Consider the following 15122-nt stretch of genomic DNA (forward strand, 5'->3'; position numbering starts at 1 on the left):
GTGTGTGTGTGGCAAAGAGCGAACAAAAGACTTTCTTTGTTGCACTCTCAAATAATAAAAGCATTCCAAAATAACAACTTGACTGCTACAGAAAAGATCTTGAAAATGCATCGACCCTTAATGCACAAGAACAGCTCCAGATTTACATAATCATATGTAATGTAAACCACTACGAGCCTCCACAAACAACAAACAAACTGACTGGGGAGCGGGTGACAAAAGGCATAGGGATCCGCTTTCCCCTATGGACTTTATACACCTCCTACAGGTACATTTCTGCTTCATCTGCGGAAAACACTGAGACACGTTTGCAAATTTTGTGGACAATGGCAAATAAAACCTCTCAAGTTTACACAAAAAGCTAAGAATGTGAAGCAGTGATTTTAATCTGCATTTTCAGGCAATACACTTAAAATGATTTATAGGTTTAATTACTACAGATTCATACAGAGAACAAGCTCATTCAGGGCTGATTTCAAAGTGACAAAAGTGAAAATAGACAGAAAGGAATATAACTAGAAGGAGGAAGCTTGTGTGATAATGGGAAACTAAAGTAGTGGGACCTTTTCTTTGACCACAGATCAAGCTGAATGGCCAGAGGATTTCACGCTGCTGTTTGAGGAATTACTGCTCACTATCTGCTGTCTTTGTGTTTTAAAAAGGGTCATTAGTTTTGCAACTGGCTTAAAGTAGAAAATTTAACACCTCCACGTACCCTCTGACGTTAAATATAAGTGGGAAGCTTGTGTTTCTTTTTTGCTATGGTAACCAAAGACCTATATTCAAAACACATGGCCTCCTCCTCCTCTGCCACCTCCTCAGTCTGCAATTAAAAGCAACACAATAACAATATTCACCAGTGACAGTGGTGTCTGTACAGTACTTACGCCTTTTGTTAGTTTTACAATGTTCCTCATGAATTAGTTAAGTCTGTTAATTGTGCGTTTATTGCTCTCAAGGCAACGAAAATGCACTAAGCAGGAACAGAATAAAACAACACTGTGTATAAACAGTGAGTTTAATTCAGGCAAAACCACTAAACATTATGTTGCATAAATAGGATATTATTTAAAGTTGTTTCTTGTCTTCTCTCTTCATAATACTAAATATCTTTCTAAAATGGCTAGACTAACAAGAGCAAAAGTATTTTCTACACTACAAGTAATAAAAATTTTGTGTTGAAAGTAGTAAAAATAATATAAATACATCATATTCCAATGTAAAATAGAACATAAAAATTGCAATAAAAGGTGCCAAATTAATAAATCATTTCTATTTATATATTCAATTTCCTTCAAAGTTTGCATTTAAGACAAAAATGAAATATGTATAATTTTTGTATAATTCAGAGAACTCTACATATTTTACAAAAGTGGCAAATTCCTCAAATTGCTGCTATAGCAAATCCTCCACTTCTCTTCTGCTCTCTGGTATGGCTATATAACCACTTACTAAAGAAGCAGAATTTTCATTAAGTAAATGTTCTCATGAAATGGTTTTTTATCTACTACAAAAAATATATATTTTGTAGTAGATACAGCAAAAGGCATACAACCAAAAAAATCTAACACTTCATTTTTCATTATAAAACTGAGGCGAAAGCATATGTATTTGAGTATATATCACTTAATCTTTTTAAAAATTACCTTTTTAAAAAAAATGTATATTTTATTTCTGCCATGTGTTTGTGATGCATTCAATCTGTATCGTTTTGACCATAAAAAAATATCAGTTGTGAAACAAAGAATTGGAAAGTTAGTGGATTCAAATAAATGCTTTGTGTAAACCATCCATCAGCTCAGCATCAAACTTTAAATGGTTAAGATGTCAAACTGATTAGGGAGCGTAATCGCTGCACGTTTATAATTTATCATTGTTCTTTTTGTGTATCAGTTACGATCCAGATGGTAAAAGACTGCCTTGCTAAAAGAATCCAATAAATATGTAGTTTCCTGACTATTATTTCTTATTTCAGACTGTAAGGGGTTAAGACCGTATGGCAAACGTCAAAATAATGCGGAAGCTTAATCTCTGTATGTTTACACTTTATCATCGTTGTTTCAGATCTCTGGCATGTTTCATTACGGAGTGATGTTTGAGTGACACTGAGCCGGCTGTCACAGCCATGTGCTGAGGTTTCCCTTCTCACTCCCAGCAGCAGCAATAATAATACTACTAATAATGACTATTCTGCTGCTATAGCCTCACTATTTGTGTTATTGTGCGGTGTCAGACACAGACTCTGACGTTTGCTGCACTATCAGCAGGAGCGAACAAACACGAACACATTTGCCTGAGTTATTGACCTTTATCTCCCCACTTTCTTGACAGCCTTCTCCAGTTATTGACAACACAAACACAAGGGACGACGCATAACCTTTCATTCACAGAGCACTTTCTCTCTTTTTGTCTCTCTGCCTCCGTCAGCCTGTGTCTCTCTCTCTCCCTCTTTCTCCGCTCGTGCAATTTGTTTAAATAAAACGGGGGAGACAATGGTACTGCTCATTTCTGCCATTTTTCTTTCACTCCAAATTTCAGGGGATAATATCATTACACCAATATAATGGTTGCTATTCAGGCTTCAGATACACAGATATTTCAAGTATTCAATATAGTTTTGACATGCTGGCATTAGAGGGAGAGCATTGTTTTCCTATTTGTTTGCTCACAAAGTTTATTCCATCATAAATCTTTGATTCCCGATTCAGGCTGTTTGTCTTCATGATGCAAAAATTACATTGAAAAGCATGGTCAAGAGCATCAGAGGATGCTCCAATAAGTATAATTTGGAAAAACAAATATGTGCACCTTAGTATTTGTTTTACACATATATCCAGGCAAGCAGTAATATTCAATATAATTATTCTAAAAACTTGACTCAATGTGTAATGCCTTCATTTATTGTGTCTCAATACAACGTTGAATAACAAGGGTCGTAAAAAAGGACTACAACTCCATTAATGATTCTCTAGGATTTATTGTGTTTTTTTCAAAACGAGTCCTCTTGCATGTCTGCGTTGGAAAATGGAATGCATAAAACACGGGTGTTCCCTCCCCAATCATTCAGCCCCGCTGCAGGTACTTGAGAGCCCCCCCCACCTGTCCTCCCAAAATTAAATTTTAAACAATCCAGACCAGTGTTTGGTGACCGTGGTTAATCATCAAGAAACAAAGACATCAAACAATATTTGATAATGAGAAAAATGCCTCCAGGATGTTAGGGGATTGTGGGGTAGGAGGGGAGAGGGTGTAGTGGGGGGTACAGCATGATCCCCAGCAAGCGGTGAGGGGCCAGACGCGGGCTGCGCTCACACGTCTGTGTGTGGTGGTGTTGATGGTGGATGAGTGACACACAAAAATACACCGCAATGTCTGTCTGCCGATACAGGCTTGAAAGCACAGACGCACACATATAGGAAGCAAAAAAAGAATTAAAATTAGCCTCTTTTTTGAAAGTTCACAGTGAGATAATTAGAAGCATTCACAGCATCGACCCAGCGTGGAGGTTACAGCTTTGTAAAACTGTGCTTCATTTTGAACTTTTCTGCATCGCACCTCAACTCAATTATCTGCAGTTGAAATTGATCAAAGATGACAAAAATCATCATAGAAATAGCTTTTACTTATTGACAAAAAGGATAAGATTGTCAACCGTTATGAAAAACACGAGATACATACAATACAAAATACAGTCATGTTAAATGTTAACACAAATGAGTGAATGAAAAAGTTTGTTGCTTTAGAAATGCACATCTTTGACAATTTTCTATGCAGCACAATGAAGTCAGCCCTAGCTAGAATAGGAAGTTGAGCTGAAATAAAAACAGAAAGAGGGAGAGAACAGACAAAGAAGTGTTCTGTAATGAGAAGAAAATGTTTTTTTCCTCTTCCTCCGTCATACTGTTACTGGGCTATCCGTGATTGACATAGAGTTAACGGCCTGGCCAAACTGAGGCAGATCCAGCAGCCTATCTGAACAGCAGCATGTGCAGCCACCTCGGTCATGCAAATTGCTCCCGGACAGCCCGTTGACTATGATTAATGAGCTTCAGGCTGCAGCCTTTGTTTCTGCATCTAGCCGCTTGGACAGAAATACAGTTTCAAAATATTATCAATCGCCCTAATAATGAGCTGCATTTGCTCACCTTCTGCATGCGTTTGACTTGAACAATTTACAACTAAAAATTTGTGCATGTTTATGCTAAGACGGTAAGCACAGTTATATTTAATTCTGTGCCCCTTTAATTGAATTTAGACACAGGATGATAGAATTGTGATCTTAACGCTGGGGTGAACCATATCTTTTTTCTACTGTGATGTGAAATATGGATGTGAGCTTTTCATGGGTTAATGTCTTTTAAGGGGGGAGCTGGAAGTAAGGAGTATGAATTTGATGCCTTGCTAATACATGAAAGCATTTCATGTATTAAATTGCCAAATTTCTGATCTGTGACTTTTAAATCAGCGCAATATTTCAAAGGAGGTTTGAGGTATTACTGAATTAAATGCTCATCATTTGTATAAGGTGAGTAATATCCCTGATAACGGTCTGGCTCTTTTAAGCATGGGCTGGCTACAGGTACCAAGATAACCAAGATTTTGCAGTTTTGATTTAAAAATTGCTTATGTTTAAATCACATCATTCCTGCTTTTTAAAGCCATTTCAGGATATAGCAGAAATATTTTTTTTCTCTTGCTGTATGAAGCATAGGGTGAAAACACCTCCCCATTGCTGCACACTGGTGGTCAGCTGTACTGACAGAAGACTACTACTACACACACACACACAAAACTCTTATTAAAGATATTTCTGTTTTCATGTGACAAATAGCAAGCTGGAAATGGCATGTCTGTCAAGAAGCTAATTACAACAACTACTTAACTAATTAACTAGCTAATCAGCTACAAGGGTATTACAAAGCCTTGCTAGTCTATGTAGAAGCAAAATGACAAGAGTGTGATAAACTGTATAAAAAGCATTGAAAAATGGTGTTTATTTTATATTTTTGCCAAAGCCTGTGTATGAAAGACAGGTTCTGTATATAGCATTTTAGGAGACAAAGGGACATAGGTTTTGTTTAAATTAAAATTAGTTATATCATGTTAATAAAATACAATTTTCTTTTAGCTCTTTCCTTATGTACCAGTTATCAAACTGTGAGAATCTTAACCCAGTTGTGTGAAAAGTAAATTATACATTGTTGCATATTTTAAAATGTATATGCATATACTGGTGAACAAAATAAAAGAAAGATAAGAAAACGCTTTTTTAATTTATTTATTTTTTATCCCACACACACGTCCGCATCCACATTCCCCTCTGCCACAAGCAAAATGTAAATGTTTTTCTGCCATTAAGGTATCTAAGTACTATTAGTGGCTCAGTGCCTGGCACTACAATGGTGCGCCAAGAGCCGTGAAGCAAAGATCAGTGCAGCCCTGCTTGGATATCAGAGGGACACATCCTTTGTAAATTCATCTCCTACTGTGAGCAGGCTTCACAGCTGGTTAGCGACACTGGGTGTGCCGCTGCCCTGTTTACTCTCAGCCTCCGAAGCTCTCATCATTTCACTGCCTCCCCTCAATCACCACAGCTTCAAACATAGTCCAGGACGCCTCTTAAAGCAGTCAAAGATGCACGCAAACACATACGGTCATGCACAAAAATGCACAGCATTGCACACAAGAAATGGAGTAGACATTGCTGCAACAAAATCTCTGATCCCCTGGCTTTTGGAGCTATTACAGTGCATAGCCCTCAAACCCCCCTCTGATTTTTATCTTTTTATACCATTGCATTACATGGATTCTTTTATACCTATTAAACACGCGGCTCCCCACCAAAGCCCCCTGATCCTCTGATACCTAGATGAATAAACTGCTTCTCCAGCCCCTGACCTCAGCCCTTTGTAGCAATCAGAGCAGACTTCCTCAGAGGCCCTGATCTTATCTGGCCGGAGCAATCCCACTACACAGCTCCCCTTTTGTAGCAACCACAGAGCGCTGAGCCCTTTCAGACCCACGGATTGTGCCGGTGAACATGCTGCTCGAGACCTCAAGCTCATCTCAGACATCATAGTACACTGCCCATCAACAATGCACTCTATTTTCTGATGCGACACAGGTCAGATGGCAGCTTTCTGTGCATTGTCCACCCACAATGGAAGAAAGAAAAAGAATGTTTGACTTACACACAATCTTGCCAATTAAAGTTTAAAGTCCCTCAGTTATTTGTAAAGAAACATCAGCTGTCCAAAAAGATGCTTTGTTCATGTATTTAAAAATCCATAAATTTCAATTCTTGATATGAAGTCCTAATTAGAGTCTAATTTAGTGCTGCTGAGAGACATTTTTACATTACACTAATCTCAAGGGATATATTAGACAAATTGGTCTCAATGAATTAACCCTAACATCACCTAAAATGCACAGCTAGAAGAAATGTGACATTTCAAAGAAATGAAAACATTTACATCATAGTTACACTATCGTTTTAAAGAAAAAAAAAAGGCTAACAAGCACATGTTCATTAGTTAAACTAAAAATTGTTTTCTTTTGCGATATACAGACATGTTGTTACCCTGCATCCGCACATAAGTCAGATCTTAAAGGTGCAGTAGGTAACTTTTTGAAAAATATGTGTTTCAATATTTGTTAAAACTGTCACTATGACCTGACAGTGGGAGACATAACCTGTGAAAGAAAATCTCTCTCTTTGTGGTCTTACTGCCATCTGCAAAAATACAACACACTCAGTCAGAATTAACCAATCAGAGTCAGGAGAAAGGTTTTAGCACTGTCAATCATGCTCAGATATGTGCTTCCTTTGCTCTTGCTCTCTCCTGTGATGCAGCTCCTCCTCCAAAGGGGAGCCTGCCATAAACACAAAGACTACAAAGCATAGTGTAGCACCGGTATCACACCACTAACTGTGCCACTGAACCAATTCTAGGCTCTAAGGAGTGGGGAGCAAGAATAATAACACCAGAGACCGCTGCTTTAAGTGAAAAAGGCCGGCAATTTACTGAATGCAAAACACACATAAAATACAATACATGAAACCAAAAATACCCTGCAAATTCTTAATAATGAGGTAAATATAAATGTGGAGGAAAAGGGAAAAAAAATAAAAACGAAAAAAAAGAAAGTATATCACTCTTTCTTTTTGCTCTTGAGTTCACCTAGGTTATTTTAATCAGACTAATTTGAGTTAATTAGACCAGTCTCTTTTTCCTAGGTTGCACCTATTTTTCTCCTGAGTTAACTCATTTTCCTTTCTCTTACAGGGAGGAAAATACCTTCAAACACAATTAAATCAAAGTGGACCACAATTACTCAAATCACATTCAGAGACATAAACATATGAAAATCAAAGTATGGCACTTTAAATTCAAGTTCAGGTCCAAATGTAAGTCCAGGTACTCAGTTCAATGAAAAGGCTCAGTTTGATTCAGTCCAAAAAGATAATAATTCAATCGGTTCTCAGTTCTGTTCAGTTCGGTTCGAACTAGTTCCTGATATTCCTACCGCTCATGGCAGCGGATTACCTCACGCGGGAGAGTCCCTCCCTGATGCAATGGAGAAGATGAATTGAAGGTCTAGGTCTGGCTCGCCATCTTGAATCCCGTCTGTGAATGTGCACGCCAAACATGGCCGTTCACCGAACAAAAAACCTGACCTGTGTAACAGGCCACAAACACAATAAAACTCTTTTTAAATCCTCAAATTATACAAATAAATTCTTCTTCATTAACCCAATATATTAACCGGATAACAGTTTATGACGGAGCATTTCTTCGTCACCAGCTACATTTTTAGCGTTAGCTCTCCGCCAAAAGAAAAAGTACAACACAATGAAAATGCAGAAAAATAAACACAAAACTCACCAAAACCGATGTAACTTAGTTTTCATAAAACCCCCGTCAGTTCCCGACCAGGTAAATTATGTTTTTTTTACTATAATATTAACTTTTCCTGTTAATTAATCACCGCTCTTTCCCTCCTCCTCCTCTGCTCTCTCCCTCAGGTCTGCGTACTGCAGCGTCACCCAGGCGTCGGTTGGTTCCTTAAAGGAACAGCGACGTTATTTTCTGTCTACTGACTTTTAAGCAACTATTTATTCCTATTTATGTCAGATTTTAACATGGGTTACAATAGCCACCGATGACGGCAGATAAACTGTTTTCCAGCAATGTTAGGCTGTTTCTCTGCCATTGGAAGATGTAGCAAACCGGCAATCTTGAGCTTGTACATACTATGTAGAGGGAAGGTGTACTCAAGCATGGTTGACACTACAAAGACCTTCCCATTGGCTCTGATTAGCTTTTTTTCTGACGGGGAGCAACACATTTCTGCAAATGGCAGTAGGATATGCCATTTGCACTCCATATGATCACTGGGATCACTGGGAGGAAGCAGAGAAGCTCCAATTTTCAAAGATGATCTGTCTCATATTGTACTGTCACGGGTCACAACATAGTAAGGACTTATGTGTAAAAACATATTTTTAAAACAGTTACTGCAGCTATAACTAGTTAGATGAAAAGTATGAATGGTGACAGCCCACAAAGCTTTAGAAAATGAAAAGCAGCACTAAAAGTAATTTTGGAGGGTTTTAATATTTGCCATTGAAAGCATAAAAAAAATATCTGGTTATCTGTTACATAGTGCCATTTTATAGTACAATCATGTTAGCTTAAGTTAAAATAACTTAGAATAAATGTGACTTCGCAATTTGATACATTGAAATCGGCATGTTTTTTAAGAAGCTCCTGTTCTTTCCAGCTCTCCACCTTCTGCACATAATGCTCCTCCATGATGTTTACAACCGTTCTTAGGAGTCAATCTTACATAATATCCCTAGACCCCCTTTTAGTAGTTCACTATTTCTGCTCAGAAATATTTAATTTAACATACCGAATATTGTATTCAGATTGTTGCACCAATGTTATGTTTTGAAATATAAGTTTGTTTAATCAGTACAAATGAGCTGAACATCCTGTTTATACAACAAAATGAACAAACTGTACAATTTTAGTTGTCATTATTGCACTTCATGAGGACACTATTTCTGTGAGAGAAATTCCCCTAAGTGAAATACTTACTGCCTAAATCTCTTTGAAATGTATGCATGATTAAAATAAAAATAATTTAAAATGATTTATTAGTGAAATTATTTCCGAATCTTACCTGAACAGGTATGAACGTTTTGATTTGCTATGAAGCAGATTAACTTTTGATAGATTACAATAATCGCTGTGCCTCCTCCAATTCTCCATGACAACCTACCTTTCCAGTTATTGAATATCAAGAGTTGTTGCCCTTCAGGGCTACAATATACTTGGTAAGTGACGTGAGACAGCACTTTTATATCGAAATGGGCTTCCATACTTGTGCAAGGCACGAATGCAACTGCAGAGAGACACTGAATAGATGAAGATTTACACCGCCCTGTACTGTGAAGTAGCCAATCATCTAGCCTTTTACTGGGATCCCGGGACGGATGAGCCAATCAGCTCACTTTTCACAAAAACGCATTTGCTTCAACTTCCTAGCGGGAAGAAGCTATTCGAGGTTGTCCCCAGGCAGCAGGAATTGAGGGTAAATAAACACTTTACATGGTACTAAACCGCATGGATTGTTTTGTTTCTTGCATGCCGTATTCATGAGAAGCGTGATAACTCTACACAGATGGCAGGAAATGTCTGTTGGAGGCATTTACTTTGATGCGTGACGTAAATATGAGGCTAACTGCGGTTAGCAGCTCAGCTGGGTCTGACAGGTGTCTGTTTTCCTCCTAGCACCAGGCTCCCGACTGAATAAATCTTAATTTCTCTGTTCTTTGTGTTTATACATAGGGTAGAAGCCGAAGGATGAGGCTGTCCCGTGCAGAGTATAAAGAGATAGCGAGGTGGACTGAACAGCTGAGACCTACTCGGCAATGTATGAAGATGCTGAAAGACAGATTTCTTCAGTGAGTTACACGCTACGCTATATTTCATATTTTTTTCTTTTAGCAGCTTATTGCTTTTGTATTTCCTTTGACACACAATTAGTGATAATAATTAAAACCACATACCTTTACACATTGACGAAACAGTCAAATCGATTGACAGCCCTGACAGATGTGTAAATAATTCATAAATCCAATGTATAGTTTGTTGCAGGAGCTTTCTCTCACACTGTATAGCCCAGTCTTTAATTTGAGTACATTTATTAGGGAGAAATCATGTTAGCTGGAGCATTGCCTTTGTAAATGTTTTTATCGCATTTTAAAAGTTCAACAGAGTTTTTAGGAACTTTAGTTAGTTTCTTATAAGCTTTTAGTTTATAAGCAACTATAGAAACGACAAGACTCAGGGGATCTAGAATAGATAAACAACATGATGTTAAAGGCTTTAATAAAAATACAAAATCAGCAAAGCTCACTGGTAGGTAAACAACACAGAGCAGCATCTTAGTCTAGGGTCAGATCAAGACTGTATGAAACCTAAAGAAGAATTTCCTTGGGTCACTTGTAGTTGACCACTTCACAATTATCATTTTTAGTTTTTCTAACTTCAAGTCTTCAAAAAACAGAAATGTATTAACTGTTGTCGTTATGACTACAATTTGAAAAATAAAGCCCAAAAACAATTTATTTCTTTGCATTTTATGGGTTTAAATTCTAAAGGAACATGTTCACAAATAGAGGTTGTACAGTACTCTATGACAGAATTAGTCAGAAGTAGTTTGTACATGCAATTTTCCCATCACTTCATAGATACTGCAGGCATTTCTGTCACTGATTGTTCTGTGTTTAAACTCTTTTTGCTGAATTTCTAGCTGGGAACTGTTATCAGCCTACAAGCACAGAAAAAATACACCAGTATTTCACAGAAATCTCTAAAGACAGAAAAACTTTGCTGTGCTATGAAAGCCTTCCTGTTATCTGCAGAACATATCACTCTCTCTTGCCTTGGATAAAATGCAGATTTGTCTTGGCATATTCTAATAATAGTGCAGTTTAAGTTTTAACACTTTCCTTGATCTCTTCTCAACTTTAATTTTTAAAAACCTTAAAGATAATGGTTAAATATGCCACATCTCACTTGAGTAAAAACATCCACACAGTGTATTGTGACCTGAATGCTTAGTATGTTTAAGGATTGGAACAAGATCAGACTTTTGAGATCTGGCTTGCATGGAGTTGGAGCTCGTATAGCTACATATTATGACGATGATAACGGTTTATTTCAGACAGACATTTCACCAACAAAATATATTAAAAATAAAACTTTCATATTTCCTAAGTGTAAATACAGGACACTATTACCAAATATACCTACTCAAATACATGCAAATACACTACTTGTTTGGTGACGGTGAGCCTTAAAATGAGTATGACGAAGTTTGATTTAAATGTAATCATATCCCTTTTCCATGCTATAGTTTAGAACATGAATTATCTTCCCATTTCCCGTATCTCTTCTAAATAAAAAACAATTCCTGGCCAACTCTGGTCACCAACCATTTTCCTCAGTGTAATTTAGCCATAAAGACTGCCATAACATACTATCTACTTGCCAATTGATTGGGCCTTTCACTGGAACTGTGTGATTTAGTCATATATTTTATGTAGGTTTGCAATGGGCAAAAAAGATAAACATGTGAATAAAACATCTCATGTGCACTGTAAATTATGGTGAAAATCCTCTAGAAAATCTGTTAGGAGAGCTGAAGAGAAGGAGATTATGTGATTGTGTAAAGAGGAACGATCAAAGATCTGTTTGCTCCAACCTTGTGAAATTGTATAGAAAAGGAGGTGTTGTCCTACCCTAGAGGGGAGTTGCATCATTGACAGCAGGGGGACCAATAATTATGCAAAGAATTTTTTTTTTCTCTTGCAAATTTATTCTGACTGAATAAATGTACTCGGGTTAAAGGTTGGATTCATTTTTTTTGTGTGAGATCATGCTGCATGTCTGTATTTTGTTTACACACCCTTTTATATGTCTAATTTAGACCTTTTAAACATTTATAATCTCATTAAATGTAGTCTCTATGATCACTGCTTAATTCCATACAGGTTTCTGCTTTAGCTTCCGCCCTACCATTAGACAGTGCTTTGCCATGCAGCGCTTGTGCATCCAGAAATCGAAGAGAGAGGTTAATGGTTGTGTTTGCCTTTCTCCTTGACACTGAGGGCCCTCACTTTATTGAATGTAACATGTGTAATCCCCCAAGGCCACCAGGACACCACGGCTGATCCCGTCGAGGTCACTTACAAAGTCGCATGTATTTGGAACTTCCTACTTCCATTGTCTCCTAATCACCAATCTAGAAGAAAGTATCAGCTCCCCAAAGGGGATTCGGCGCAGCTTCACTCTGCCTTTGTTCCCTCTCTGTCAGCATTTTACAGAATGTCATGTGTATAAAGTGCATGCAGCATTGTGCTTGTTTAGGCAACAACAGTTGGAGAGTATTGTTTTTCTGCTTTTTAATTTTATTTCCTGAGCCATTAAACTGTCCAAATACCTTTTTTTTAAAATATATAACAGCATTGCTTCTGGTGTAATGATGAAAGGAAAATATTGGACAATTTTGGCTACAATAATTCTGCACAATCTTTTTCTCCCAGAGGTGCTTGCCTCTTTGTTTAGTCTTGCTGGTTATTGTTATTATTTCGTTCACCATAACCAATCCTTGGGAGGCCCTTGCTCTGTAAAATCCCTGAGTCTCGTCACCGGGCCTGACAGACAGGCACGGCAGCAGTGTTTTCACAGCCTGCGAAATTATTCTGGTTGTCCAATCAGCTGAGCCGGGCTCTGGAGGGTTAGTGATTGGACTGGCAGGAAATCAGGCTCTTAAGACACAACATATCGACTAGGCCATCCATCATCTCTTAGCATGCGCTCAGGCACAGCAGTCAGCCGCCCCGCGCCCCACACCCCCTCCTGTCCCTTCGGACCGTGTGGGAGCCCTGCCACTGCGTAAATATTGGCCGGGGGGAGGAGGGAAAAAGGGGGCTGGCGGTTTGTTGTGGACAACCCTGCAATAAAATGATGGGCAAAAGAATAGTTTGGTTATAGTGGGCAGGTATTAAGGCATTAAATCCTGGCAATCAGTGATTTGCAATACAAAAAATGTTGTGATAATGCAGTGTAAGAAATAATAGTAATAGCAAATTGTTTGTTTCTTATTAGGATTGCATTATTGTCTCTCACTGGCAAGCCAGAATTGAAAGGATGTGATGATTACTGTATGATTAAATTAAAGACTAGGAGAAAAATGTATCCAATCAGTTAAGGTGTTTTTTGTTGGTGAGAAATAATATCATAATTTAGCCGTCATATCCTATGTAGTTGCAGGGTTTTATATCTTTCAGATACAGATGTTTTTTGCATCAATAGACATAAATTAGTCTGATTAACATAACTCTTTATAACAGCTTAACATGATGTCATTGCATTTATTTGAAACAAGGCAGCAGTAGTATTTTTAACTGCTGCTATGACAATATATTATATTACCTACATTAACAACTAAGTTTCATTGTATTTTGACGATGGAGAAGATGCAGTAGCCTCTTTGCATCTAGCCAACTAGCTATATGCAGCAACGAGTGTAAAAGTAATTTCAGCTGTAAAAACAAAGTTATAGAGCAAGTTTTTAAAACTTTGATGTAACTGGGATCTTGTTAAAGCCTAAAAATGTGCACCAATGTTACTCTGTTAGAATTAACTTCTGTGTACTTTCCACTTGCAACTCAAATGGAGTACTGTTTAAATGGAGTGCTGTATAACATCTTTGTATTTGAGATGTTGCCATCTATACATTTATTTTGTTTGAAAAATGTAACTCTTAATTGGATTTTTTTTATTGAAATAAATCTAGTGAAGTGTTCCTTGGCATAAAAGAATAATAATAACAGTTCTTATTATTATGCTCAAGTTGAGTTCAAACCCATTTCACAGTCATTGCTTTTGATTGGAGGCTCAAAGGGAAGAAAATTTAAACTTTGAACAAGATGATTGTTATAGACCATTTCAAAGTAATTTCCATGGATGGTCTGCCAGTCTTTTAGCTCTTCCCTGAAAAGCAATAGTGGGAGGAGAGAGGGAGTGTCCCATAGACAGACAGAGAGAGGACGACTGCAATGTGGAGTCCCTCATCTGTAACGGCTGCATAACACAGATGTTGGGAGTCATCTGTCAGCCCGGCCTCTCTTGCTGGGGCCGAGCTGCTCTGAGGGGAAAACAATTGGACACGGTGCTGTCACTTTTTACCCCCACTCACAATGGTGGGGCATGCAAATATCAACCCCTCCCGTTCTCACTCCGTCTTTCCTGCCCTCCTCGTAGCCATCCCTGATGTCCTGTCTAGTTTCTGGACTGTGGCTAGGCAGCAGGCCGGTGAACGCAGTGCTGTGACATCAGTCCCATCAGGTCCTCATATTAGAATTGGAAATGATGAGCCTCCCTCTGAGGCTTTGCCTGACTTCCCTCAGGTCCAGAGGGGACCCCCAGTCCTTCCACCACTTGTCCCCAGAGAGAGTCAGTGCAAGGAGGCTAAGATGGAGAGGGAGGGTAAGTGAGAGTCCTCTGTGTCCTTCTGTGCTATTATGAATGAATTTGGATGTAATGATTACCACCCCCTCCCCCCCCGCCTCCGCACACAAGCACTCGCATTCACGAACAAACACCTTTTTAAATTTTCCTTTCACGGTAACAGAAGTGAAAAACATTGCATATCTCTCTGTTTTTGGAAAAGGCTTAAACAGTAAAGTGTGAAGCATCCCTCCCCTCCAAACGTTCTTGCTCTCATACACACATTTACACACAGTTCCCCGGTGAGGAGGCCCTGAACGCTTTTCGAATCGGGCCCTAATGTGCCGTTTTCATCAGCACTGAGGCGGGCTGCAATATGGTGCTGGAGCTCGCTCTGGGAATATGAATGTTGATTAAGCATGCGTTCAGCCTTTTGAAATTCTGAAGAAGTGTCAGAATAATGGATGTTGAGCAAATGTCAAGCATTTGTTAATTTCTCCCTGATTCGGGGTTTATCTGCCATGATCTTTGGAGGGAAAGTGCGGGGCAGGGTTGTTTTGGCATGTGCCATTGATATGTTGATTTCTTGGCTGC

The 15122-nt window shown here is 38.4% G+C and overlaps 1 protein-coding gene and 1 long non-coding RNA gene across 7 annotated transcripts in view; one reads left to right on the forward strand and one right to left on the reverse strand.

Moving 5' to 3' along the window:
• Window positions 1-8051, reverse strand: part of LOC114134561 (uncharacterized) — a 43064-nt gene extending 35013 nt beyond the window's left edge. The window contains exons 1-2 of one of the 2 annotated variants that reach the window (XR_003593405.1): window positions 7887-8051; window positions 7548-7678 (exon numbers count right to left, since the gene is read on the reverse strand). This is a non-coding gene — a long non-coding RNA (uncharacterized LOC114134561). Of the gene's footprint in view, window positions 1-7180; window positions 7679-7886 lie in introns of those variants that run through there. The other variant, XR_003593406.1, reaches the window with a different exon arrangement.
• A 1440-nt stretch (window positions 8052-9491) lies between these two features.
• cdin1 (CDAN1 interacting nuclease 1) overlaps window positions 9492-15122 on the forward strand; it is a 66283-nt gene continuing 60652 nt past the window's right edge. For 3 of the 5 annotated variants that reach the window (XM_028001248.1, XM_028001251.1, XM_028001250.1), the window contains exons 1-2: window positions 9517-9600; window positions 9858-9973. In XM_028001248.1, coding sequence (XP_027857049.1) covers window positions 9873-9973 — 101 coding nt within the window. In that variant the 5' untranslated portion in view covers window positions 9517-9600; window positions 9858-9872. Of the gene's footprint in view, window positions 9601-9857; window positions 9974-15122 lie in introns of all 5 variants that reach the window. The other 2 variants (XM_028001249.1, XM_028001252.1) reach the window with 1 other exon arrangement.

The sequence above is a fragment of the Xiphophorus couchianus genome, chromosome 19 (genome assembly GCF_001444195.1).
Source record: "Xiphophorus couchianus chromosome 19, X_couchianus-1.0, whole genome shotgun sequence".
In the NCBI taxonomy this organism is placed as follows: Eukaryota; Metazoa; Chordata; class Actinopteri; order Cyprinodontiformes; family Poeciliidae; genus Xiphophorus; species Xiphophorus couchianus.